Source organism: Lonchura striata, chromosome 4 (genome assembly GCF_050655825.1).
Source record: "Lonchura striata isolate lonStrDom1 chromosome 4, ASM5065582v1, whole genome shotgun sequence".
NCBI classification, from domain to species: domain Eukaryota; kingdom Metazoa; phylum Chordata; class Aves; order Passeriformes; family Estrildidae; genus Lonchura; species Lonchura striata.
Window position 1 is genome coordinate 60,230,985 of NC_140706.1, and position 27,220 is coordinate 60,258,204.

The 27,220-nt window shown below is 40.0% G+C and overlaps 3 protein-coding genes and 1 long non-coding RNA gene across 25 annotated transcripts in view; 2 read left to right on the forward strand and 2 right to left on the reverse strand.

Annotated features, from left to right (window-relative positions):
- The window catches only part of LOC146767654 (uncharacterized), a 14,533-nt gene extending 10,497 nt beyond the window's left edge, over positions 1 to 4,036 (forward strand). The window contains exon 3 of the long non-coding RNA XR_014955206.1: positions 1,435 to 4,036. This is a non-coding gene — a long non-coding RNA (uncharacterized LOC146767654). The remainder of the gene's footprint in view (positions 1 to 1,434) is intronic.
- ANAPC10 (anaphase promoting complex subunit 10) overlaps positions 1 to 5,492 on the reverse strand; it is a 33,823-nt gene extending 28,331 nt beyond the window's left edge. Inside the window, exons 1-2 of one of the 10 annotated variants that reach the window (XM_085579262.1) lie at positions 4,243 to 4,283; positions 1,773 to 1,884 (exon numbers count right to left, since the gene is read on the reverse strand). The gene's annotated coding sequence lies outside the window, so the exon portion shown is untranslated. Of the gene's footprint in view, positions 1 to 1,772; positions 1,885 to 4,025; positions 4,284 to 4,903; positions 5,086 to 5,358 lie in introns of those variants that run through there. The other 9 variants (XM_085579261.1, XM_085579260.1, XM_085579264.1 and 6 more) reach the window with 9 other exon arrangements.
- ABCE1 (ATP binding cassette subfamily E member 1) lies at positions 4,342 to 22,174 on the forward strand. 3 transcript variants are annotated; one of them, XM_021549282.3, is made up of 18 exons: positions 4,342 to 4,525; positions 11,461 to 11,628; positions 11,939 to 12,024; positions 12,528 to 12,625; positions 13,015 to 13,132; positions 14,945 to 15,082; positions 15,227 to 15,296; positions 16,367 to 16,463; positions 17,430 to 17,519; positions 18,108 to 18,229; positions 18,863 to 19,084; positions 19,511 to 19,570; positions 19,655 to 19,713; positions 19,884 to 19,994; positions 20,082 to 20,224; positions 20,321 to 20,443; positions 21,407 to 21,518; positions 21,760 to 22,174. In XM_021549282.3, exons 2-18 carry the CDS (start codon positions 11,526 to 11,528, stop codon positions 21,805 to 21,807), a joined length of 1,800 nt encoding a protein of 599 aa, XP_021404957.1. In that variant the 5' UTR covers positions 4,342 to 4,525; positions 11,461 to 11,525; the 3' UTR covers positions 21,808 to 22,174. The 3 variants fall into 3 exon arrangements, with proteins under 3 accessions (XP_021404957.1, XP_085435333.1, XP_021404956.1); XM_085579207.1 differs by lacking the exon at positions 4,342 to 4,525 and adding an exon at positions 5,153 to 5,577; XM_021549281.3 differs by lacking the exon at positions 4,342 to 4,525 and adding an exon at positions 5,153 to 5,331.
- A 1,765-nt stretch (positions 22,175 to 23,939) lies between these two features.
- The window catches only part of OTUD4 (OTU deubiquitinase 4), a 28,463-nt gene continuing 25,182 nt past the window's right edge, over positions 23,940 to 27,220 (reverse strand). For all 11 annotated transcript variants that reach the window (XM_085579201.1, XM_021549278.4, XM_085579204.1 and 8 more), the window contains one exon: positions 23,940 to 26,574. In XM_085579201.1, coding sequence (XP_085435327.1) covers positions 25,348 to 26,574 — 1,227 coding nt within the window. In that variant the 3' untranslated portion in view covers positions 23,940 to 25,347. The remainder of the gene's footprint in view (positions 26,575 to 27,220) is intronic.

The following is a 27,220-nucleotide window of genomic DNA, read 5'->3' on the forward strand; positions in this document are numbered from 1 at the left end:
CAAACTATGTTTATTAAGCACTGGAGAGACTATTATCCTGGACTTGTGAATTTTAAAGCTCAAATTACCTTCTAATCCAAACTCTGAGCAATTTTTTTCTTTACTTTTGTGATAGTGAAGAGAGGTTGAGTTGCATTCATTTTAATTCTCAGATTTACACAGACACCACAAATACTGTTTTCTGACCTCTAAAAATATACATAGAAAATTCAACCTCACAAAGTAAAGCTAAATTGTTCTGTTGTAATCCAAGTGATCACATCTCAAAAACATCCTAGAAAACATCTTTTGAATATTATCACCAGTAAGTCTTGACACTCTTTTGACTTCAAGAGAAAATGAATGAAAAACTCCAAATCCCACTCTTAAAGACACAAGGACTATGTAAACATCCCATCAAAATCCACCAAAACAAGGTAAATCACAGAAATTACATTGTCCACTCTGATTGCACCACAAAGTTGATTACATATGCTTTTAGAAAAAAAAATTACTGGAACTTTCAAAGAATACCTTAAGATAATGATGTTGAGCTTTCTCATAAGCTTCAGCACACAGAGCAAAGTCCTAAATAACTTAATAATGCAAGATCTTGTATTGCATTGGTTCTCAAAAGTTGGAGGCATTACATTTTGGGGTTGTGAAATACAAAGCAAGAAACACCATTCAAGTTTCCTACTGTTTTAAACTGAGCTTTTTTCTTTTTATCTAACAGGAAAAGATTCTCAAACCCCAAAATTTCAACTCCAAACCACTGCTGGCAAATAGATCAGCCACATATTGTGTACTAGTGATGAGAAAGCCTGAAAATTTTCAATGGTTGAACTAAATTTGAGATGATTTTGAGTTTTCATGACGGAAGTCTTGCTCAAGAACAACACATTCTGGATAGGTTTGCTGAAGCTCCCCAATACTCTCACAACTTTAAAACCTGAAAGCTGATAGAAGTACTAAGGAAAAATTATGTAGCAACAGGCAAGCTCACTCAAGTAACACTTCTGGACATTGTACTAGCAGAAGTAAAAGTATTTCATTTTAAATGAGACATCAATACTTAGCTCTAAAAGGAATTTAAGTTACCTAATAAATTTTCTTTGCATTTTTAGGCTGTATAAAAAAAAGTAATTTTTTTAGAAGGCCTTCTCCTTTATATGTGCTGAAAATGGAAAGACATACTATATCTTTAGAAGCATTGGCTGGAAACATCTCTGATTTTTCAATTCAGTTATTCCAAATATCATTAACAGGCTGCTGTTTCCTTGTTAACAGCATGAATATATGAATGTCTTCATGACATGATCAAGGCCACACTTTCATTTTGCCATTTTTCACTCTTCAGTTTGCACATCCTTTGATCAAGACAAAGCAGCAGTTTTCCCACCCATCCTTGAACTCTTTATCCCTCATCTTTCTCACAGAAGTTCTCTTTTCCAGGAAACATTCCAGCCCAGTAACAGCCAATTGCAGATGTTTTAGCAAGCACAGTTGATGAAGAGAGTGAAATGGATTTAAATGGTTGGACAGTCTGCCTTCCCCAACCAAACCAGCCAGGCTGTTCTCAGGGTAACAGCAGGAGACACCTGAAGGGTGCACACCTGGAAGCAAACCCTTGTGGAAGCACACACTACATCCAAGAGGAGCTACCGTGCCTTTCCTACTAAAGCCCCATAAAAATCCAGGCTCAAGGAAACTTGCAGATTCCAAAGCAGTTTTCCCGTATTAAAACTTGCAATTCCACCATGTTGTATGCACAGAACTACTTAAATACACACCTGTAATGGCCCTTGAGAGACTTGACTGTGCCTTAGAGATGTCTGTCCAGACACTTACTTCTCCAGCAAAAGATTTGTAGACACTCAGCTTCAGGTTTCATCAACCTAAAAGCTAAAGGTTTTCCTTCAGCATCTAAATCATGTATCACCATCTAAAAACAAGCATATCTTGATCTACAGAGAACTCAAAAACTTGTTAATCACTGGCCTTTACACAGTAACCCTTCCACTGATGTGAAGGCACTAGTTTCTTCTTTTCTAGAGTGTCTATGCCTTTCAAGCTCCCCTCACAAAGCGTAATAAACCTAATATTCTTGCAGAGGCTAGATATCCAGCACTGTTTACAAAAACAACCAGACTATTTTAGCTAAGGCCCTTTTTCAGCAAAGTAATCACTTCCCTTGCTTTTGTATTTACTCACACTTGTTAAATGTGACAAAGCAACACCTGGATAGTTGAAAAAACATAATTCTCAATTAATATTGGTCTTACTCTGCATTACAGTGCTCAAATGCACTATAAATGCCCAATATTTTTTGGGATACTGTTTGCTGTTCACTGACACCTTTCCCACGAATCAGGCCTTTGATTTTTTTATTCCTGTGTTCTCCTCCTCTCTCAGTTCCTGTTAACTGAGCTTAGTTACACTGATTTCCAACCTGCTACCAAGCTTCTCAAGGTGGTTTTTAATTCCAGCCCTTAGCTGCACAGTGCTTGCAATCCTTTCAAATTTGTATTCCACATTCCAGGAAACAGTGAAAATACCTCAAAACTAAACTCTCCAGTAGTATGTTTCATGACACTGCTGTTTAAAAGTGAGTCATTTACAAGTCAGATTCAAAAGCTCTTAAAAAAAGATCTTTAAAAATTAATTATTTTTAGAGCACACTTCAGTACCTTGAACTATGGCAGAACTCCTGTAAAACTCAAGGCAGACTTCCTCATATTCCCCCCTTATTAAGTGCATTGTCTACTGTAAAAAAGAAAGGTTGAGCCAGACCATTCTCAATGAACCACACTAGAATATTTCCTGTGTGCACACTGATTTTAATTGTCCTGTACTTACTGACAAATTCCCCTCCCAAACCACCTCCTCAGAATCATTCAGGGAATCAGAGATCATCTGGCTTTTCTGTCTTTTAAAAATGTTTTTAAGAAGTGTTACTCTGACTGCATTCCAATCATATAATTTTATCCAGTTTTAGTAAATATCTGACTATACTTTCCAGGAGAGCTGAACAAAGGCTGCACTGAGTACTTCAGCATTTTTGCAACATCCATAAGACTGTTTTTCCTGTTCTTAACAGAAGGGAATTTCATACCTAAGATTCCTTGATTTTCTTAACTGCACTACTCATTTTACTACGTATTTACAAGCTCTTGTTCCTGCTTTCATTTTCTTTGGCTGGACCCTTGCTCATCTAAGGCTTTTAAAGGTTTCAAGATATAGCTAAAAACCAGCCCCTCACTGTGCCTCCTATTTTTTTAATTAGATGGAAGATTAAACATTCAACATTCAAATTTCTAATGTTTAATATTTAACAAGGATAGTAAGTGTTCAGCAGTACCCTTTTTTAACTAGCTAACCCGTACATTTAATCCCTCAGATTATTCTCTCAATAGAACTTTAATAAACTGATTGTTTTTACCCTGCCTCCAGTGCAATGCTTCAAGCCTATTAGTGAAAATTACCAGAATAACTGTCAAATATTGTTATTTGACAATTTATTTATTTAATATTACTATCAATAACGTTAATATTGTCAAAATAATGTCAATATTGTCAGAATATTGTCAAAAATAATGTTAATATTGTCAGAATATTGTCAAAAATAATTTCATTTAAAATAAAGATAATGAAAATAATTATATTGGCAGTTTTATACATATATTCCTAATCAATATAAAAAAAAACTTTTTTAAAAATATATTTTTGTGAAAGCCCAGATTTTCCAAAGGTACCTCGTAAGGGTACAAGCTGCTCCTTAAAGGAGGAGAGCACATTTTTACAAAGAGTGTAAAGTGCAACTATTAGGTGGAAGGTGTCGTGAAAACCAAGTGCCACCAGAGGATGAAGCCGCTTTGAAAAGTCAGCCATCCCCTCACGACTTGTTTGTAGGGCTTCCAATCAACATCAATTATATTAATTACAACTGTAACAATTATAAACAAACATAATGAAAATTAACCAGGTTTACAACATTATATTGGGGCCTACAAACCGCTCTGGCACCGGAAATAAAGCAGCAGCACCTACTCACAGCACGGGCCCCGCCGGATCCCCCGCCCGGGCTCCGCTCTCCGGCCAAGGGGGCGACGCACGCCGGGAGGGCGGCACCCGGCTGGGCAGCCCCCAGACCCCGCGCGAACACGTCGCCTCAGCCAGCCGAGCTTCTCCCCGGGCTGGACCTTCCTCCTCCTCCTCCTCCTCCTCCTCCCGTCACGGCCCCGGCAGAGCCGCAGCTCCCACCTGATCCCGGCGGGAGCGCCCGCCGCCGCCGCCGCCGCCGCGGAGGGAGCGCAGTGCGCGCGCGCCGCCCCGCCCGCTGCCCCCGCGGCGCCGGGGCCGCCCCTCAGCGCCGCCGCGGGCGGGGCGGGAGCGCCGCGGCCCGGCTCCTCCGCGGGGGCAGCGGGCGTGCTCGGTGCTGCGGCTGGAGCACGGCTTTCCCGAGCTCCTCCTGGAAACGCTTCCCCGCGGGAAGGATAGAGCGTAGTCCTAGGTTCAGATGCAGATGGCGCGCTGCCCGGGGCAGGTAAAGGCCAGCAAGACCACGGTGTCGTGGCACCCCTTGTGTGGGAGCACAGTCATTACTGGGGGTGGAATCCTTAGTGATCCTAAGCCGTCCTTAGTGAGGTGATGGGCTCCCGAAAGAGAATGACAGTTCTTCCCGATGGGAATGAAAGCACGTAGCCCCAGAGTTCCAGGTGCAGAAGACACGCTGCCCAGGGCAGGTAAAGGCTAGCAAGACCATTCTATCTTGGTGCCTTTCGCGTTGTATCAACTCCGGGCGTATCTGAAATTGGAGCTCGGTTCCTAATGCCGAAACCGCAGTCGTGAAAGGGAATGGAACACCTTTCCTTGAGACGAGAAGCATCCGGTCTAACTGTTGCTGCTGCCCGTCACCACCTACCCAGTAGAGGCAGAGGCCAGCGAGACCCTTCTGTCCTGGGACCGCGCCCTGCCGACCCGGGCGCTCCCCTCGGAGCGGCCTCGGGGAGCTTGGGGGCCCCAACCCGCCCTCCCCACGCACGGCCGCGCTCTAGTCTCCATGGTGAGGAGCGCCGCTCTTCCCTCCCCTGCCGTCCTTGCTGAGGGCCGCCCATCCTTTCCTTCTCTCCCTCCCCTCCTCGCCGTGGCGTGCGCCCGGGCCCCGCCCCCCAGGCCCGACGGCCATCTTGGCCGGGTGGCGGCGGCGCGAGCACGTTGCGCGCGCGGGCCCGCGCGCGGGATCGCCCACCGGACGCCGTTCTCCCGCCGCGGCGCGAGGGCGCCGCGCGCGCTCCCGCCCCTCCTGCCCCCGGCCCCGCCGCACCCCCCGCTCCCTCCCCACAGCTCCCGGTAAGTAACGCCGGGCGGAATTCCCACCTTCCTGCGCGGGAATGGAGGCGGTGGGGATGGGGCTCCGCTCCTCATGGCGTGCTGCCGGCCCGGCCGCCGCCGCTGAGCTCGGCCTAGGCGGCGGCCTCGCCCATACCACGGTGGGAGAAGGGTCGGCTCGACCGCGGGCCTCAGGGCCGGAGGCTCCCGGGGATCGGGGCTCGCTGCCGGCGTGGGCACGGCCCGGCCGGCACTCCTGCACACGCGGTACGTCATCCCCCACGCCTCGGGTTTTGTGCCAGCCGGGGTCAGGGAGCGCCGGCCCTGCTGCTGCTCCCGGCCGCGGCTGTGGCTTCCCTGTGGATGCAGCGCGGGATCCTCGCCTGCCGGCGGTTGCCTGGCTCTGGGAAAGGGAACGCCGGCATTTTGCTCCTATGAAAACGGGGAAGTTCCTGCTTGGGGTCGGGGGGAAAGACCGTATTTTGGCTTCCTTTGCGGGGAGCTGATACCCACGTGGGTGCTTGTGGGACAGTGAGGAGATCAAGCCTTCTTGCCGGGGCGATAGGGTAGCGGAGTGAGGCCGTTTTCTACGAGGTATGTGTAAAAATAAAAGAAGAAGTCGGCAGGCTTTTCTAAAGGACCATGGTGGTGTTTCCTGGCTGGAATGCACTTGAATACTTCACCTGCAAGTTCCTGTGACACTTTTCAGGCCCTAAATTAAGTTTCCCTGCTGTGGTTCCTTCCATAAACTGCAGTCCTAAACCAGGGGTCATGAAATACTTTCATTCGTTTCATTAGATTCCTAATTTATGGGTTTGTTCTCATGCATTTCACTTCTTGTTAAGGGGAAATGTTAAAGATTGAATGATAATTAATACTGCTCAGCACAAGCTAAACACACCCACTCATTGTGCAGCGTCAGTATAGTTGACCATATGCTTTCATGTTAACATATTTTCTTATTCATGTCGTGTCTTATGAGTAACATTATGATTTAATACAGTAGGGAAATCTAGGGCATGTCTAAACTTATTTTTTTTTACATTGCCTCAGTTTCTAAAACAAATGTGAAAGCCTTAAGCACATACTAGTTCCTGTATCATTTACTATTGTTTCTGCTTTGATACTTACAAATGTCGTGATCTCCCATATGCAGTTTGAAAATTTGTTTTACCTTTCATTTCCATTTTCTTTGGGTATTCTAGTTCTTGACTTTCTTGTTCTTGTTATGGTGTGACTGACTGTTAGTAGTCCATTAGCAGTGGAATTGGGAGGCAATTCTTGAGCTTGTTTACAATGGCAACTGGAAATGCTTCTCATCCTCACTTCTTTCCACAGCATTTCTCGCGGAGGTCTAATGCAGTGTAGTTTTATAAAATGTTCACTGGTTTTGTGCAAAGTAACTAAAGCATGGCACAATTCTGAACCCGGACCTTGCCTTCCCATCTTTCACTGAATGGTCTCTGGTTCTGTTTCAGTCTTTGTTTACTTTTAATGTTTAAATTTTCTTTGTTTAAGCCTGAATAATTCAGCACAATTACAAATCCTTCTCAGTCATAATTGCCTTAACTTAGTAAATTATAATTTAGCTCTAATGCCTGTGAACGAAATAAATATTATTAATGCAAGTACATTGCACATGTTCTACAGATTGTACATTGCTGTTGCCTTCTGTGACAGATAGCAGGGTCTGCATGTGGGCAACTTTTTTTTTTTTTGTAATCTCTGTGTGTCAGGGTGTGCAGCAGCTATGTCAGACAGCCTAAGAATGCTGACTTAGAATTCTTGTGATAACATATTTTGTGTCTTGTGTTTAGACATGTTTCATTTTTTGTATTAAATTACATAATTGGACATACTGGGCAGCTTTTGGCTTTAATAAACACTACTGACAGGGATTTAGAATATTTTCTTTTTTCTCTAGCCAGCAGTTTTTAGTCATTCTCACCTTCACCTGTGTTGTCAGTGCATCCTGGGAAGATTTTCTGCTGCTGCACCATCATCATTCAATAACTCAAAACAGCTCTTTACCCTAGTAGTTAGTAGCAAATTAATATTTTCATAATCTGTTTTTTTATTCTGTTCTTCTTGATATGGAAAGGAGAAGCACAGTCATGAAGTCAGGTGCGTCTGAGTACCAGTTTCTCCTGCCCCTAAAGTGCTGACTGCACTACTCAGTTACTGGTGTGCTGTACTGTAACATTGCTGATCTGTGCTCAGTGTCCTGAGAGTTCTACATCTGTTCCTTGGAATCAGACCATCCTATTCCATGTTAATTTAAATGCCACTCAGCTAACTGGGTGAAAATATGTAACTTGAGTTCAGTCTAGTTTTGGACAGTGTTTATTTGTTTCTGAGTTCTAAGTAGATATTACTACTTCCTTTTGTGGACAGTTGTCATTGTAGATATCAACACAGTTCTACAAATATTGCAGAAGTTCCAGGAGTCACTTTTTTTTTTTTTTTTTTTTTCTGAAAATAGTTAAGACCACTAGAGAGTTTTGGATAAACGGGCACTTCTGTCATGTAGATGGGAGCAGAGTGGGAGGTGTGAGTGTCTTCATTCTGCTTCATTGCTTTTATTCCCCTCACTACTCCAATAAATGCTTAGTGTACATACTTAATTCACTGACCCCTTCAAAACTATTCACCACAGATTGGGCATTTTTGTGTAAGTTAGAATTAACTGTAAATTACATTCTAACTTGCAAGGGCATTTTCCCAAGTAAGTTAGAATTAGAAAAATACCCAAACACCAAAAATACCCAATTCTTTGGGCTGTTTCATTGCTTACCAAGCACAGTCTGATTCAGCAGTGAGTGTAAACTTCAGGCTGATTATCCTGCCAGGACTGTGGAAAGTTTGCTGAGGAACTTGGCAAGAATTGCTTGTTTCAAGCCATATTTGCCTTGGTGTTTTGAGAGCAGCCCTGTCCCACTCTCCTGCTGTGGATCTTCAGGCTAAACCCCAGCTGGAAGGCTGGGTGGCTGAGGGGAGATGTCCAGGCTGCTCTTGGCACTGCTCAGCCAGCAGGAGCTTCGAGCAGGGTTTGAGGGGCTGGGGAGGGCAGCCTGCTGAGCCACATTAGGTTTTGTTCTGGGACAACCCACAGAACTGATCCACTGCTGCCTGCAGCTCAGGTGGAAGATCCACAGTGCTCTGTCTGCTCAGGCCTTGGAGAAAAGGCCATTTAGCACTTCCCTTGGAAAAACAGAGGGGGAATGATTCACCCCCAAATACTCTTTGCACTATAAACTGCAGGATTTTAATGAAAGTCACTGGGATGTCTTTCCAAAGAATGTATCTTTATTTGAAGTAATGACAACATCCAGTATCCCTCCCCAAGAAAATTACCCTGACTAAAGCACCTTTACAGTCTTCAAAAATAAGGCTTTCAGTTTGTTGTTTTCTGATATATTAAAGTGAGAACTGCAGACTCATTATTCCATGCATTTTGGCCTGGGCTATAGATACAATTTCAATGTTCAGCCCTACTTTGTCAGTCTGGTCTGACAACACAGAACTGTTTAATCACTTTTAATTGTTTTTCTTATATTCAGTCATTTACTTGAAAATAATAGCTGTGTTAATAGGACTTTCTGGCTTAGGAAATTTAAAATAGTAAAAGAAACAAAAGAAATGTAAGTAGAAACTGCCACAATATGGTTGGCAGTGTGACTAATAGTTGCATTCATTTATAGATGATGAAGACTGTCTTTTGACATTAGTTTAAAAATACTTTGGGAACTGAATAAAGGAATAAAACTACCAGTTTTTAAAGGAACCACTTAAAATATTTGTGCCTATGGTAGTAATGGATTTAAGGATGCAGTAACATCTGCTTTTCTGACCTTTGCTGTCCATCTTCCAGATATTGCAGTAGTAGCTGGAGGATTATTTCCAACTGAAGTTTATAGAAGGGTAGAGTTTAAATGATAAATGTGCCGTACACCCATTTTGTTCTTGCTTCCTTCAGGAGTCTGCAGATCACAACCTTTCTTCGTCCAACAGCCATATGTAGTAAATATAGTCTGTAAACCACTGCAGTATTCTTTGGTTTGGTGAAGCAAAGGTGAGCTGGACATCCAGAAAAAGCTTCCCTTAATTAAAAATGTTGGAATCCTTTGGATGCAGCTGCACCTTTGCACTGTGTGCAAACCTGAAGTATTTCCAGACTCCTTCCCAGTCATAGCATTGAACTGCTGATACTGCATTGAAATTATTTTGAACATGCATCTTCTGTAGGACTGGCATCCCTTTATTTGGTGAGATGGAAGTGCTTTGTACATTATGGCATTTATTTTTACCAAAAAACCTAAAAGTTTGTCATCTGCACTATCTTAAAATCTTCCAAGAGCCTCATAATTCAGTTGTCTTTGTTGTTATTTTCAGTAATATGAGTGAATATAGTAAAATAAATATAAATGTACTTTAAAACACATTCCATCTTTTTTCATCTACCAAGATTTAAATTTAAAATTCTTCTCCCTTCCCTCCGTTTGCTGCAGCTGTACAAAGTCCCATTACAATCCAGGACTTGTCAATGTACATTACAAAGAGCTAAGGATGGAAAGAGTGGCTTATAGAGAGGAATACAAGTTGTAATTTCACTCCTTTGCATGTATTTAATTGTGATTTCAGGAATATTTAGTCATCTTGTAATCCACAAAATTATAGGGTTTTTTAGGTTGAAAAAGACCTCCAAGATTATTGAGTCCAACCCATTAACCCAGCACTGGCCTCTAACCCGTGTCCCTGAGGGCCATATCTACATGTCTTTTAAATACCTCCAGGGATGGTGACTCAACCACTTCCCTCAGCTGCCTGTTGCAATGCTTGTCCACCTTTCAGCAAAGATAGTTTTCCTGACATCCAATCTAAACCTCCCCTGGTGAAATCTGAGGCTGTTTCCTCTTGTCCTGTGTTGTATTGTTTAAAAGTAGAGCCCTATCCCCCACCTGGCTATACCCTCCTTTCAGACAGTTGTAATGAGAAGGGTTCTCTTGAGCCTCCCTTTCGGGACTAAACATCCACAGCTCCCCCAGCTGTTCCTCAGCCCGGTGCTCCAGACCCTTCCCCAGCTCCAGTGCCCTTCTCTGGGCTCACTGCAGCCCCTCAGTGACTTTCTTTAGTGAGGGGCCCAGAACAGGACACAGCACTCAAGGTGTGGCCCCGCCAAGTTCAGTGGGACAGTCCCTGCTCTGGTCTTGCTGGCCAGACTGTTGCTGATCCAGGCCAGGATGCCATTGGCCTTCTTGGCCACCTGGACACAGCTGGTTCATGTTCAGTCACTGTCACCAGCCAGCCCCAGGTCCTTTTCCACCAGGCAATTTTCCTGACACTTCTCCAGCCTGGGGTGCTGCCTGGAGTGGTTATGACCCAAGGGCAGGACCCAGCACTTGGCCTTACTGATCCTCACAATCCCCATGGATCTGGCTTGGCCAGATCCCTTTGCAGGGCCTTTCTATGTTCTTTATAAAAAGAATTCTACTTGTTTTTAGTGAAATCTACTATAGGCATTGATACCATATTGGGAAATGCAGAATGTAACTGTAGTTATTCAGATACTAATGAAACTCAAGATTAAAGAATCAAGCATCATCATGAATGTCTGCTCACATTGCCTGGTTTACTTTTTTATATGCAATTGCACATTTTCACTTTGAAAACTGGTTTACATTTCGCACTGTTTTAATCCTTTAATACAGAATATTGGCATACAGTTTGTAATGTATATCCTAATCATGTCCTTGGAGTAATAGTTGTAGTCACAATTTGACAGTGTGAACAAGGGTGCTTTATACAAGGCAACTTGTAAAACTAAAATTTGGAGCTGTATAGATTATTATGTTCTTGCTACAGCGTGCTTTTTTGGTAACAAATCCATTTTAAGGTAAATTACAATTTTATTTTTACACTGGAAAAATAGTAATGAAATAGAAAGATGATTATGTTAAAAATTTGTGCAGTTATCTACACATCAGTACCCTTGTTATTTGTATCTTTGACTTTGCTGTTTGTCACATTGCTTAAAGGAGGAAAAAAATAAAATAATTTTGCATTTTTCATCTCTGCACTCCTCTAGCAGTAACTTAGGATAGATATGTCTTATGGTGTGTTTTTTTGTTGTTTTTTTTTTTTTTCTTTAAGGTTTGGAAGACTCCCACTACTCCTCCTTATAATTGGTGTATGTGTTTAACCCTAAATTGTGCATTATGGCAGACAAATTAACAAGAATTGCTATAGTCAACCATGACAAATGTAAGCCAAAGAAATGCCGTCAGGAATGCAAGAAGAGCTGTCCTGTGGTTCGAATGGGTAAGAGATAAAATGTAACAAAGTCTTGAAGCAATTGGAGATCTTTAAATCAATTCTGCTAGAAAAAATGAGCTTTTTATAACTGTTAGATTTTTGTGTATCATTCAAGCATTTTTTCATAAAGCCTTTAAAAATATCACTAACAGCATGAACAGTTCTTAGTAATAATGACACTTTTTATGAAAAGTGTCACCTTTGGATAATCTGAAGCTTCAGTGGACATTCATCAATTACATGTTCCTGTGTGGAATTTAATAGGCAGGAATTCTGATTCACCAGAAATTTTACTGATCTTATTTTTTTTCACCAGGAAAACTTTGCATAGAAGTCACATCGCAGAGCAAAATAGCATGGATTTCAGAAACACTTTGTATTGGTTGTGGTATTTGCATCAAGGTAAAAGTTAAACTGCTTTATTTAAGGTGCTAGATTTTCCTTATTTTGCTATTATATTTAGTATTGCATACTGTAATTTCAAAAAGCAGTTTTCTTTCCTGGACTCACCAGACCAAGTTAACTTACTGTTTTTAGAAAGTGAAGAACTGTGTCATTTGACTGAATTGTTTGGGTTGCTAGGTGTGGGTTTTGTTTGTGCCTTTGTTTTTGCTTGGCTTTGTTTGGTTTTTTTTGTCTGCCTGTATCTATAGATAATTAGCAGTAGAAAGATGGTTTTTGTGAAAGGTGGAGAATATATGCCTTATTGGTATTGTAGACAGTCTAAATTGCAGGCTATAAATTTGAAAAATGTAGGATAGAACTTCTTTGTCAGGTTGACCATGTAAAGGAAATTTAGTAGAGGTCCATTTAAAATGTAAATGCACAGCTGGGTGCAGTACAAAACATAGGCTTTTGTTAATAAATTGTGTGCACTAATAATCTATAATTTATTTCGATTTCAGAAATGTCCTTTTGGAGCCTTGTCAATTGTTAACTTACCTAGCAACCTGGAGAAAGAAACAACACATAGATACTGTGCCAATGCCTTTAAACTTCACAGGTATTTTCTTTTTCAAATATCAAAGAGACAAAAATCCAAGTTTTTGATGGGGTAAACATAGTGCACATCAAAGTGTTCTTGGTTCTTAGCCCAGTAGTTTCCTTTAATAATGTTAATTATGTTTTTCTTATTAAAAAGTATTATAATGAAATAAATTCACATTAGGAATTATTTTACAGAGTTCCTATTTAAAAACAGACTGCCCTTAAATATTTCTTTTGTATTTTTAAGGAATTTTATATGATTTAGTTTAGATATTTGCAAGTTAACAAAGGCTGTAATAATCAGAAGGTCTGCAAGTGGGTTTGAAAGTGGTCAATTTACTTGACCACTAAATGTTGATGTGTGATGGCATAAATATAACATAAACTTATCAATGTTTTGTACAGGTTGCCTATCCCTCGTCCAGGTGAAGTACTGGGATTGGTTGGAACCAACGGTATTGGAAAATCAACTGCCTTGAAAATTTTAGCAGGAAAACAAAAGCCAAATCTTGGAAAATATGATGTATGTATCAGCAATAAAATAGGGTTAGCATTTTAGATAGCTGTGTTTATATTTTTGGACTGAACATTTGTATCTGTGAATGTGATAGATTTGTGGTGATGTTGGCACTTTGTTTATTGACAGCCTACTCCACACAGGACCAATAGCAGAAGGTTATTGCTAGCAAAGGCTTTCTTGCGAATTGTGTATATATCTCAAGAAAGATAAGGGTACAAATTGGAATTGTAACCCACAAAAGATAAAAATCAGAGGTAGGTTTCGTGAAGTCACACTTAAGGGCTTGGGTTTTTTTAATACTAGTCTTTAAAAAATGTCATGTTTTTCCCCCTGCATAATTTATCTATTCCCATCAGGGATTTCCATAGCCCAGGTATTGGAATTCCTTCTAAGTTACCTTTGTTTTTATCTGAACAGCTCAAGTGTCTATGAGCACTTACTGTGTATCCTTGGGATCTCAGGCATTTTTATCTTTGATTCTTTTGAGGAAGATTTCTCATAAAGTATGTTGTTACTGTAAGTTGTGGTTGAAGGTATTTTCCACTGTACACTTGAATACCGAGCACTGAAAAATCCTTCGTTTCTTCATGTTCCTAGTTACTTAGAAATAAGACTTTTTGAGAACCAGACTTAAAACAACTTGTAATCTGCTGGTATTCATGGGAATTCATAATCCATTTTCCTATGTGTTTACTCCAAGTCAAACTGCAGCTAGTGAGCAAAATATTTTACAAGGGCTTCTTTACCTAGCACTACTCCAAAGAGTGAATACATGAGAGAAAAGGCATAAATAATAACTATTAGGACTCCTCTTAGCAGTATTTCAGATGTTACTTTCTTACCTTCAGACTGCACGTGGACAACTGTACATGCATGCTTTTGTCCTTCAAGAAGGACTTGTAAGAAGAAGTGTGCTGACACTTACCTGAAAGAGTAATGTTTTAATAAGCTGTTCATTTCATGGCTGCTACCTAAAGCTGCAAATAAATAGTCATTTCCCAGCTACATTTTACATTCTCTTTCAAGTTTGGTTTATATTATTTTGTGGACTTCTTGTTTCAGGTGGTAGTATTGCAGAAATAGCAAAACTTTTGACTTTCTGAATGTGTACTTAATTGAATTACCATGCTTCCAAAATCAGACTTTGCTGTGAAGGAGCCATATCAGTATGACCACAGAAACACGTGGTATGAACTGAATCTTCCATGTTGCTTCTGCTCTAAAACTGATGAAGCATTTCCTCTGTGTATTTGCTTGGTTTGGAAATATGACTGTGTCAGTCTGATTCCATACTGTTTATCATCAAAGTAATTAACTCAGCACCCCTCAGAGTAGTACAGTGTGCAAGGGGGACGTTTTCTTGGGTGATTGCTCTGAAGGGTTCCATTTATTTTTGTCATTTTTCCTTTGGTTTTTTTTTCCTTCTGTTTCCTTGAAAATGTCTGCTAGAAGCAGAGAAAATTACCAGGATTGTTGCATCTTGTGTTCTAGTTCGTGCTTTTATCATTCCAGTCCTTTTCCTTTGGATTAGCTGTATCAGATAGCTATTAAGTGTGGTTACACTGATCCATGCTGTCATTTTCCCCATGAAGTTGTTTCAGTTCAGTAACTGTGCACATTTAATTTTTTTTGAAGGGTAGTGAAACCTGGAAAAAGAAGGTCTCTAAACTTTGTTTTTAGAGTGCTTTTGCGGATTTTTTTTGGTGTGCTACCTTACAAGCATATTCTATTTGTCTTATTGATTGGAAAGAAATTAGGGTTCCTTATTATGTTTTTAAATGGTATAAGTGAACCCAGGCTTTAATTTTGTCACAGGATCCACCTGACTGGCAAGAAATTTTGACTTACTTCCGAGGATCTGAACTACAAAATTATTTTACCAAGATCCTGGAAGATGACCTTAAAGCTATCATTAAACCTCAGTACGTGGACCAGATCCCTAAAGCTGCAAAGGTGAGACATTTCATGAGTTAATAGAAAGCTGGGAGCTTCTTCTGTAGTACTTCTCATGTTTTTAAAGGTTTTATTTAGCAGCATAATTCAGAACAGTCTGAAAATTTTAATGATGGTTGGGGCTTTTTATTATTTATCATGCAGGGAACAGTGGGATCAATTCTGGATAGGAAGGATGAAACTAAGACACAAACTGTTGTATGTCAGCAGCTTGGTAAGTAATTCTGTATGGTCAAATTTTTAAGCATTTGAGAAGTTCATATTTACTAAAACAATCAAGTTGCCATAATGTAATAGAACATGTAAGTTATACCACCTCAAAGAGAGAAAAAGTAAAGGTGCTTTAGTGTAAAAGCCCAGGGCATGCTGTAATATAAATAACACAAAGAATACTTTCTGGTGGCAAATTAGTTGATACATTCTAGTTAATAGAATGTAATCCAGTTTCTGTTTCCTAGTAGGAAGTGGGTTTTTTAAAGCTGGAAAAATTCCATTTAGCATCTGCTGCTCTTGCTTGCTCACAAATGTGACAAAATCTGAACATCCCCCTTTTTACGCTGCACATAAAAAATATTATCCTAATATACCACACTCCTCCAAAAGCTTGTATATATCTAATTTTAGTGGCAGTAACACTGACTTCTGAGATTAATACAATTAATAAGAACAGCTGCATAGTCCAGCCCTAGTAATATTTTTAAGTGTTTTGTATTTAGTTGTTACTAAATTTAATTGTTGCTAAAGTCACAAATGGAATTCTCTTTAGTGGAACTGGTAGTGAAGGTGGGGCTGCCATTGTGCCACCAAGAATGTGGGCTTTGAGTCCCACTTAATTTATTAGTGACAAAACCTGTTCTTGAAATATATTCATTAAGCTGCTTAGAAAATACCTGTTTCACCCATCTCCTGTAAGGTTGAGGGACTTGATTTTCCTGAAAATGAAAATTCTCCAGTCAAGTCTGACAAGAAGCACTTTCAGAACTGGTATAGTTTCTTTTTAGGGCCAGAAATCTTCACCAGTGTGGTGGAAAAACAAATAGAAATGTAATTCTTCTGCATGATAGGAAGCAGCCGTGCAGCTAATGCTGCAGAGAAGCCATAGCTTGCTGTGACTTAGTATTAGCAGTATGATACTGATGCTGTATAAAGTGAATGCTTTTCTCCTTCTGTTTTCTTTTCCTCTCTGTAGAATGTTTCCTATGTTTATACATGTTTCTGTAGGTAATAAAAATATGGATTGTTCTGCTGGTTATCACACTCCTAAAATTAATCACTTATTTGCAGACTTAACACACCTGAAAGAAAGAAATGTTGAAGACCTTTCAGGAGGAGAACTTCAGAGATTTGCATGTGCAGTTGTTTGCATTCAGAAGGCTGATATGTATGTTTAATTTACTTCTGTTAATTTACATTGCTTCTAATAATCTATCTCAGCATATGGTCCTCAAATTTACATTTATTCTTGGCAATAATACTTTTGTTTGAAATAGTGAAAAACATTTAATAATTATTAAATAATGTTTAAAAAATATTTAAAAAACAAGTTTTGCCAACTCATCAGCTGAAAGCCATATTTACTCCATGTGTAATTTCTGGATTCTATATACTTCTATTTATCTGAGTGGAAATAGCTGATTTCAGAAGCCGGTGTTAGATTTCACCATCACAACCTCATAACCCCTTGTTCCCACCTAAATGTATCTTGTTGGACAGCACATCTCCCTTAGCCTCTCTGAATGAGAAAGGTACAGCTGCTTCCCCACCTCTTGGAACTTGAGTCCCTCCTCACCTGTCTTGCAAGCAGGAAATTACTGTCTAATCTTTGTTTTTTCCTGACTCCTTGGGACCAAGAAAGCAAGACCAGAAAAGTTTACAGGGTTTTGTTTTTTTTTTTTGCTTTCATGAATTTTTGGTTGGTTGGTCTTGCTCTGCTTGGGCTGCTGTTTTTCATTTGGTTGATGTGAATTTCAAGTGGGTTTCCTTGTTCAGTTTTCTCTTTTTGGAAAATGTCCTTCTTCCAATCTTCTAAAGTATTTTTGCACTTTTTAGTTCATGTTAAATTTAAGGTAACTCAGAGTAAGTGCATGGGAATCCTAAATGCTGATTCTTGTAACTTTTGATAAATTTGTCAGAACTTTCGGGAAAGTAATACTTGACTCACTTTCACATGACAGTTGACAAATAATGAAGGCAGGAGTGCACAATTCTCATTTTTTGTCTCCCTTTCTCAGTATAAATAATGATAATTTTTTATTTCCATTTACTTAATGGTTGAAATGTTAATATTATGCTTGAATAAGTAGAAAGCTTGCATTCACTAAGACTTCACTCTTCCTTTTGGGATTAGCTTCATGTTTGATGAACCTTCCAGCTACTTGGATGTCAAGCAGCGCTTGAAGGCTGCCATTACTATTCGGTCCCTCATAAACCCTGACAGGTAAATGCAAGCTTCAGATGTTTTGCCAGACTGTAATAAAGCATGACTGCTTACAGAGGGAAGAAGCATCCAGTCCATCCCCTCAGAAGTGCTCACTTCTCAGTATGGTATACTAACAGATACTTAAATATTCAAATATTCCAAGTCAGTAATATTCTATTATTTTGCATTTTGGAAACTTATTCCCTGTAGTTTCTTCTGTTTCAAAATTTTGTAATAAGGATGGGAAAATACTGGTGGTTACTTTTCACCTGAATATTGCTGTTTCATCCCTTTCTCACAAAGATTTTTATTTTCTTAAAATGTGCTAAGTATTTTTCACTCAACCAACATCCTTCCACTTAATGTACATAAAGAAGCTGCCAGTTCATACTGAAGATGGACTTCAAATTTATCATTCACGAGTTTATTGACAGTTTAAAAAATGCTTGTGAGTGATTTGAATTCTCCTTTTTTAGTATAAAGTGAAGAAACCATATTAACTGAAAATCATATTGATAGCTCTTGTTTATGCAAAACTAGAGTAAGAAAAAAAGAAAAATGTTTTGTATTGAAGTAAAAAAGCATCTCTCTGGCTTTGTTTTTCAGGTACATTATTGTTGTAGAGCATGATCTAAGTGTGTTAGATTATCTCTCTGACTTTATCTGCTGCCTGTATGGTGTGCCAAGTGCTTATGGTGTTGTTACCATGCCTTTCAGCGTAAGAGAAGGTAATTCTTGCCTTATTTCTCTTTTTAAACATTCCCAAAAAATGCCAGTTGTCTGCTATATAAACATGTCCTCTTCCTGTTACAGTTCAGCAATGAAAAAGCTGTTTGATTCTTTTGCAGAATTTCTGTGTTACACGATCCTAAATTTGTAACTCAACCCAAAAACCTTCATTTTCACTTGCTATGGACATAATTTTGATACTTTCAGGTGTTTTGTAAACAGTGTAGTTACACAAAAGACCCTATAAGTAGTAGAGAAAGGGCAGGAGAGAGGTTGCACAGTACAGAGATACGTAGTGTTCAGCTGAATTGACCCCAGTTGTTGTACTGAGACTCAGTAAAATCTGGCTTTGAGAGAGTGGGCCCAACAACAGGAGTTCCTTTTAACCTCACACACATCACTAACAGTGGATTTTCAGGAAGAGCTGCTCCACCCATTCTGTAGTTTAGTAAGGCTTTTCATTCAATTTGCAATGTGCAGACCTTAAAAGAGGTCTTGCTGCTTCTTTTAACATAGCATTTAAAATCCAGTGTTCTCATTATCGGAATGGAATTTACAGCCAGGAGTTGAAATTCATCTAGTTTTACTTTGTTACAGACCTCTTTTAATGATCTTTTTTCCTCCCATCCTAGGCATAAATATTTTCCTAGATGGCTATGTTCCAACAGAAAATCTAAGGTTTCGAGATGCATCTCTGGTATTTAAAGTAGCTGAAACAGCTAACGAAGAAGAGGTTAAAAAGATGTGTATGTACAAATATCCAGGAATGAAAAAAAAGATGGGAGAATTTGAACTATCCATTGTAGCTGGAGAATTCACTGATTCTGAAATTATGGTGATGTTAGGGGAAAATGGTAAGTGCAGTTTATGTTGGAAACTGCTTCTCCAGCCCTGAATATGCTTCTAAAGCCCTTCTTCACTTTGGGAGCCAGGCTTCAAAATTACTGGGTTTGAGTCAGATTGAGCTGCTTGTTTTCTGGTGAAGATATCACAGCATGAGCCCCCTGACTAGGAAGAATGTGAAGTTACTGAATGTTAACAGTGCCACCATGTTTGTTACCTACTCTGTTTTAAAAACTTAGGTGGCAGTTTTAAGGTGTCTCTTCCACTTGAAAAAGCAAGTAGTAGCAAGTGCTGGAAGATAATATAGGAATTTTCAAAGCATTCTAATTTTAAAATCTATTCTTTATTAAATAGTTTTAGTTGTTGTTACATCAGTGACTTGTTAAAAGTCTAAATTAGTCAAAAGTGATTAATGTGTAACTTGTATTTTATTTTAGGAACTGGCAAAACAACATTTATCCGAATGCTTGCAGGAAGACTTACACCTGATGAAGGAGGTAATGTGTTACACCCAAGCTGCAACCTATTTTAAGGATACTGGAAATTCTCTTGTTAATATTATTAATTCTGTCTTTTTATAGGTGAGGTTCCAGTCCTAAATGTCAGCTACAAACCACAGAAAATCAGCCCTAAATCTACGGTACATTTCAGCCTTATTTATTATGTATTGTGTTTGCTACAAAACACATAGATAGAAATTCTTTTATGCCTATTTTATATCTGTATTTGTTTTAGGTAGATTATTATTCTGTTTCTGCTTGGTTTTCTTGTGGAGCATAAAACTGAATGGCAACATTTTCCTTTTGCTAGGGAAGTGTCCGTCAGCTGCTGCACGAGAAGATCAGAGATGCCTATACACACCCCCAGTTTGTAACTGATGTGATGAAACCTCTTCAGATAGAAAACATCATTGACCAGGAGGTATTAATTGCTTGAATCAACATCCTCATTGTCTTAGCTCTCAACCTGTACCTGAACTAAGCATGGCCTTGTTTCCCCCCCTACCAGGTTCAGACGCTGTCTGGTGGCGAGTTGCAGCGTGTGGCATTAGCTCTTTGTCTGGGTAAACCAGCAGATGTATATCTGATTGATGAGCCCTCAGCATATCTGGACTCTGAACAGCGTCTGATGGCTGCCAGAGTCATTAAACGGTGAGTACACATGGTGGGTAAGGAACTGAAAATTGCAGTATTATTACAGTGAGTTCACATTACTCTCTCTTCTTTTCTTCTTTCCCCTCATTTCAGTTTCATTCTCCATGCTAAAAAAACAGCTTTTGTGGTAGAACATGATTTTATCATGGCTACGTATCTTGCTGATCGTGTGATTGTTTTTGATGGCATTCCTTCCAAGAACACACTGGCAAACAGGTAAGAGATTTGTTGGGATTACTAAGTAAGATTGTCACTCCTGCTTGTGAAAATTTAAGCTGCATCCAGGACTGTCCTGAGGGTTCTGACTTTTGTTTTGAATCGTGGAACAGAAAATGGGATTGATCCTCACTTAAAGGCTGCCTAAACCAGAGTTGGGGCAGGATTGAGTAACATAACCAAACCCTAAAAAACTAAACCTGGACTTAAGCAACTGCATGATGGCTAAATAACAATCAGAAGAGATCAAGGAATGAAAGAAGTACCAACTGTAAACTATCCTTCAGAAAATAACTTTCAGATGTATTAAAGGAAAGCAGTGTACTAATGGTACCTGTATGCAGATGTAGTGAAGGGCAAGTCTTGACACCAGCATGCAGTGTGCATGGTTTTACTCTTTCAGAGCTGTCCCTTTTGATGTCTCCTTCTGTTCCTGTAAATAATTTCATGTAGATTAGAGACTTTTTATTGAGCAGCCTTATCAGAAAACAGGCTTTTAGAACAGTGAGTACTTGGCACAAACTAGATGAAGTAAACACACTGGTCTGCCATGGCAATCCCCTGTTACCCTGGCTTTGGTGGTATTCCTTCCAAGAACACAACAGAAGTTGGAATTCAAAAATCACAATCATTGAGAAATGTTTGTTAGATTTTTGCTTATGGTGGAAGTGTTGGGTTTTTGTTTCCTTGAATGTAAGTATGTGTGTCAGCACACACATGTAGATACAAAATAAAAAGAAAGAAGAGGTCACAGCTGGAAGCCACAATGAGCTACTACTCTCATCTTTCAGCAGCATCTGAGATAGTGTTTGACTAAAAAAGTAGCTTGTCTTGGTATGTCAAATACAGCTCACGTTGGCATTTCCAGATCTGAGTGAGCTCAGAATGGAGATCAAAGTTGCCTGTAATCATATGATATAAAGCTTCTGAAAATACAGCTAAAATATTCTTCTGTCTCAACAGTCCACAGACTCTTTTGGCTGGAATGAATAAGTTTTTATCTCAGCTTGAAATCACTTTTAGAAGAGACCCCAACAACTACAGACCAAGAATAAACAAACTCAATTCCATCAAGGTAAGTGAGGAGCACCTTTGCAGTACAGGAGCCAGGATTGTTTAATGTGAAGCCAGATTTTAAAATACGGAACAAAATTAAGATTGACAGGGTAGTTCTGCTGTGCTGGAAAAACAGAATGTGAAACTAGTAAGAGTAGTAACAGAAGCAGAAAGCGTTTAATAAGTGTCTTTTACTTCAGTTATGTTCAAGTCTGCCCAAGACTATTTCAAGTAATGGTGACCTTTTTTCTCTTCCCAAGGATGTGGAACAAAAGAAGAGTGGAAACTACTTCTTCCTGGATGACTAAATATTGAATCCCGGCATCTTTTTAACTGGCATCTAGGCATGCATATTGGAATCTAAACAGCTGTGATGAGATGGCTCAGATCAGGTTTTAGAACAATTAATCTTTCAGAGCTTATAATCTCTTGCTGCATTTAACATCTGAGATAGTAGCAGTAAACATCCTAGTCTGAGTAAAACTGCCACTTTCTGTATTTTGGTGACACAGCCCTATTTTCAGTGTAATAATTTCAAAATAGACCACCATGAAATTGTGCAAATGGGTCTCCTGATTTTTCAAAATTTAAGGGAGGTTTTCAATTCAATATATCCTACTCATGTACCAAGTACTGACTGAACTTCCTAATTTTAAAATAAATCTTTGAAGCTGTTTTGTGTATAAGAGGGAGGTTTACTGTCACACTACAAGAGCAACTCCTCTTTTAAAAAGGTTGAATCTCTCTGGCAGAGAGTTTAAACAATAAAATACCCACATAATTTGTGACACTGCAGAATTTCTTCAATTACTAATTCAGAAGTGTATATATTTATATAATGTCACATACCCTTTTCTCACACCTTTCTACACCTTTTTTTAATCATCTGTCCCTGTGCATATTTTCAGACCTAGTGAGATGAAAATAATCAGTGAAATAATCCTAAAGAATATAAACATTTCCATCTATCCAACTCACACTTCCATAATGTTTTTATAAGGCTAAGATACAGGAATTACTTTTTCCTAAAATAAAAAGCTTTGACAAGCCTTACTATGACAAAAAAAAGATTAAAGAAACCTTGTTAAAAACTTACTTTCCTATACAATACAGTCATTAAATTTTCCTTCTGGTTCCTTGAAAGGTTTCTTACTTAAGCAGACATCTAAAAAAAAAAACTTCCAGCTATGTGTCTTAAAAGGAAGGATATATCCCATTCAACAATTCTCTGCCTTCATTGGCATGTGAAAAGTATGATGAGAAAACAAGGCTTTGTTCCTTGTTTACATTTTTGCCTGAGAAGCTACAGAAGGGAGTGGGGGTAATTTGTGTGGTTTTGCCATTCTGTGTGTTAGTAACACGGTTATTTCATAACCTTGGCAGTACTGAGCACTATATACACACTGCCTCCCTCCGTCTTGTAACAGCAATGCACCTGTACTACACCAGCAGAGCGACTGGGACTCTCTAAGGAAGTGCAGGTATTGAGTACATCCCTACTCAACTGCACTGGTCAGACAAAAACTTCCAAAGGCTGACTAAACTTGTTCTCCTCTGCACATCTTAACTGCCTTTGGACTGGAGTTGTGCAGTCTTCTCTGAATCAGTTGTAAGAAGGATAAGGTAAAGATGTGGTTCACCTGTGTGTCACAGCTGATTATATGCTGAATGCTACATATATTAACAGGAGGATCTTGCAATCTAAAACATCTTGCCATAAGCCAGAGGTTGAGCCAATCAGTCTACTACTACTCCTTCAGCAAGAGAGGAAACTAGACTTACTTGATCGGTATCAGAGAAAATACACCTACACCTTCCAGTCCTTCACTGTCCTAGAGTAGCAAGGCAGTGCAGGCCCAGCTGAAAGAAGTTGTTTTTTAAACACAGATTGTAAAAGCACATTCCCCCCACACCTAGTTACGGCCATGCCTTCCTTCCCCAGTGTTTCCCAACAGAAAGTGACACTTCCATGTAGGAAGTGTCATTGGCTTCATTCCTGGAACAAAGCTTGTGATGAACTACCTGCTCTAGGACAGTGATTAGTTCAGTGATTGCTGCACAAATTTGGGGCACAGCTAGAATTTAAAATTCACCAGTAAACTCAACAAGCAACCCTCTTCATTATTTTGAAAGGAGTTGAAATGAACAAAGAATCACAAAGGTAAAAACAGTTAAATCCCAGTGCTTGTTTCGTTTTCTCAACCTGAAAAGGTGATGCTCGCCTCTTTTGAAATCCTGAATGAAAAACTATTTAACTTAAAAAATAAAAACCAAAAAGCCTCCAGCATGACTCCAATGAACAAAAACTCCAAATGCAGTTTATGGCTTCTTTTTGTTTGCTGCCTGCCATATGCTGTTTACTACAACTGGCTCTGTAAGAACATTTCATTTAATGCCATTTCAACAGGTTTAAATATATACATAAAATTTAGAAAGCAAGTGAAAAGACAAAACATTTATTTTAATTAGGGTTTTATACATAGCATGCATCTGAAAACAAACTCTTTATCATGTAACTATCACTCTGGTTTCTGCACCAAGGGTGTACAATCTCAGACACAATGAACGGGTACCGTCACCTATACTACTGTATACAGAGATATAAAAATATACACAACAGTTCAATTTTACAGAGCAACAGAGCTGAGTGAATACTGTGCACACTGCACTCTCCGAGCCTGGACAGCTGAACATCCAGACTGCAAAGGCAACAGGAACACTGCGGAGATCGTAACTGGGCTCAGAAGAAACAGCATCAGAACTCTGACACAGTGTAAAAATATAAGGCAGAAGCCACTTTCTTCTGAATTGTAGGGAAGAGCAGAGCACACTGAGACTCTCCATTCTTGCTTTTAAAAGTAGTTCCAGCAAGGAGTTGTACATGCAAAACATCAACAGTGCAACAACAAAAGAATACTGAACAGTAGCTCAATCGTACAAACTTAAAAAAATGTAACATGTACTTTATGCATCTCCTCACAAAATATCTAGGATTTGTCAGTGCATTAGTGTTAAAGTGGCATTAAAAAAACTTCTGCTATTATAACAGATGCAGAATTATTTTGGAAATGCATAGCATCTACATTTTTATTGTCTTTGTAATTATTCAGTTGGCATAGGCACCATTCTAGTCACACCAGCATTAAGAAGAATTGATGGTGGAAACAGCCGTTCTTATCAGTTCATACACAGGTATTCTTGACTGCTTGTCTTGATTTTGATTTCAACAAATAAATGTTTTTTAAAATTCAAAAATATACCCTATGATTATGAAAAGAACTATATACAACATACCTAAGACACAGGGTTAGCTGGCTGCCATACGTGTAACACACAAAAGAAACATTCAAGTTTGACAGATTATTTTTTTCTTTTTGAGATGAAAGGCCTTTGGGTTGGAAGCATATCAGAGACAACAGTGCAGTAGGCTGAGAATTCCTTTAGCTCAGTTCAGAACTAAGGCATTGTATGATAAAATATACATTTATATTTGGTGCAATGTTACCGTCAATTTTAGAATCTAGATCACATCAAATGCTGTCATTTGTCACTCTAGTAAACGCACATACCCATCTTCTATCACAAACGCAAACCTTTGTGGGAAAAAAAAATATCAAACACTAAATCTATTTTTTTTTTTCTAATTTGACATTGAAGAAAAACTGCTAAGCCAAACTCTAGAATCCCCCCAAAAACCCTATGGAACGACTTGACATCCTCCTAGTCTTTTTTTGCCAAAAATTAGCCCAAAATTAAACATATCATTGAAGTTCACTAAAAGGAAATTAGGATTTTAAACTGCTACTTCAAATTACTTTTTACTTAAATTTTCCAATTATCCACTCATTTTATGCTTGCTGCCCCCTCTGATTATCTCCCAGTGTTGCCCTTCTCCTGTCGTTCCTATATGGCTGCCCTCTAAAGTTTCTCTGATACTGGTAGCCGTCATCTCTGTTTCTGCTGGGTGGTCCTTTCCAGGCCTCCTCATTTCTTTGGAACTGGTATCCTCCCCTGCTGGAATAACCCCTGTCAGGTCTGGGCCTTCTGCCTCCTCCGTAAGTCTGGTTGTAGAACTGCTTGGATCTGCCACTCCTCAGCATGTCAGAAACCTCAGTGTCATCTTCAGAGCTCTCCTCCCTCGTTCTCTGGGCCCTGCTTTCCATCTGCACATTCCCAGCGCCCTTGGACTCTCTCCCTTTAGCAGGCCTCTCCTTCCGGCCGGGAGTGCCGGGTTTCAGTTCATTTTTGGGAGGTTCTGCCAGCAGTGGCTGCGTGCCAGGCCCTGCCGTCGGCCTCTCTGGGCCCTGTGTCTGTGGAGAGCGATGCTGCTGCCCGGCTGCTTTCTGCTTAGGAGTGGCCGAAGGACAGGTTTGCTCCAGCTGAGGGGCCCTGGCTGAAGTGTCTTTCGGGGTCCCTGCAGCAGCCACTGGGAATGGGACAGTATTGGGGCCACTGCCACTGTTGGTCTTCTGGAGCTGCTCTGCACAGTTCACTCCAGGAACTGGAGGGCTGCATTCTTTGCCCACATACATGCTGGCCGAGGTGCCAGCTGCTGCCTCTTTGTCCTCAGGAGACAAGACAAGATTAGGTCTCGCTACTGAATTCTCAATGAAACCCTGAACTGGGTACCCATACCAGAAGTGAGGAAAGAAAGGAGGTGCTATTGGAACAGCTCCTAGAAAGTGATTGTGTCCAAAGGGTGGCTGCGGGAACATATTTTTCCCTCTCAGGGACTCCTCGTAGTTCGCATGAAGAGCTTGCGCTGGATTCTCCGGTTCGACACAGACCTGTCCTTGACTTTCTGTCACCTGAGCTGAAGGTATGATCAGAGGCAGTGATGGAGATCTGTCAACCTGTGGAATCTGACCATTGGACCTGGCCTCGGTCTGGACAGCAAAGTGCCTGTTTGGTCGTGCAGTTTCATTTTCGTTCTGAGCAGGAGCAGCCTCCTGGAACCAGGGGTTGTGCGGATACACAGGAAGGGACACGTTTGGGTACATTCTACAAGCAGCTAAATAGGCCTGGTGCAGGGGGTACAGGTAAGAATGGGGTGCCCACATGGGACAACTGTATGCCTGCAAGACAGCAGGAAAAAAAAAATTTGTATCAGTTATTTGGTCTTTGGAATGTTCAGAGAGACATAAAAGCACACCAGTCATTTACCATTTCAAAAGACTTAATTATAGGAGATAAAAGTGAATTTTCTTTACAGTGACTGCCCTCAATTCTAAATCCTATGACTTTAGGATGCTGTTCTTATTTTTTGCTTCCTTTCCAAATGCAGTTGCAACGGGCAGCAGTTATGATTACTAAGAAAACTTAGTAACGATTTCTAGATGGTTAAAGACATAAAGTTTGACTTAGTAAGTCATGTTCTACCTATGTTTGAAACATCTCAAACTCGTTTTCCAGAATCACACTTACCAATTGGCAATTTTTTCTACTAGACCTCCCTTTGCAAAGGCCACAACACTAAAGTTGTCCACCTCAGGTGGTGATCCCTCTCCTTTTCTCTACTTCCATGTTAATGAACTGGACTCTGTAGAACAGTTCCTGGAGCAAACCATCCTGAAAAGCCTATGCAGAGCTCCTCTGCTGGAGCCCCTTCCCTCTCAGTGTGCAGTGGAAGGGTGTGGGCAGGGCAGGTCTGGAGCAGAGCAGCAGACAGACAATGCAGAGGCTATTTCCTGGGCCTGCTGTACCCTGTGACACCAGTGCAGC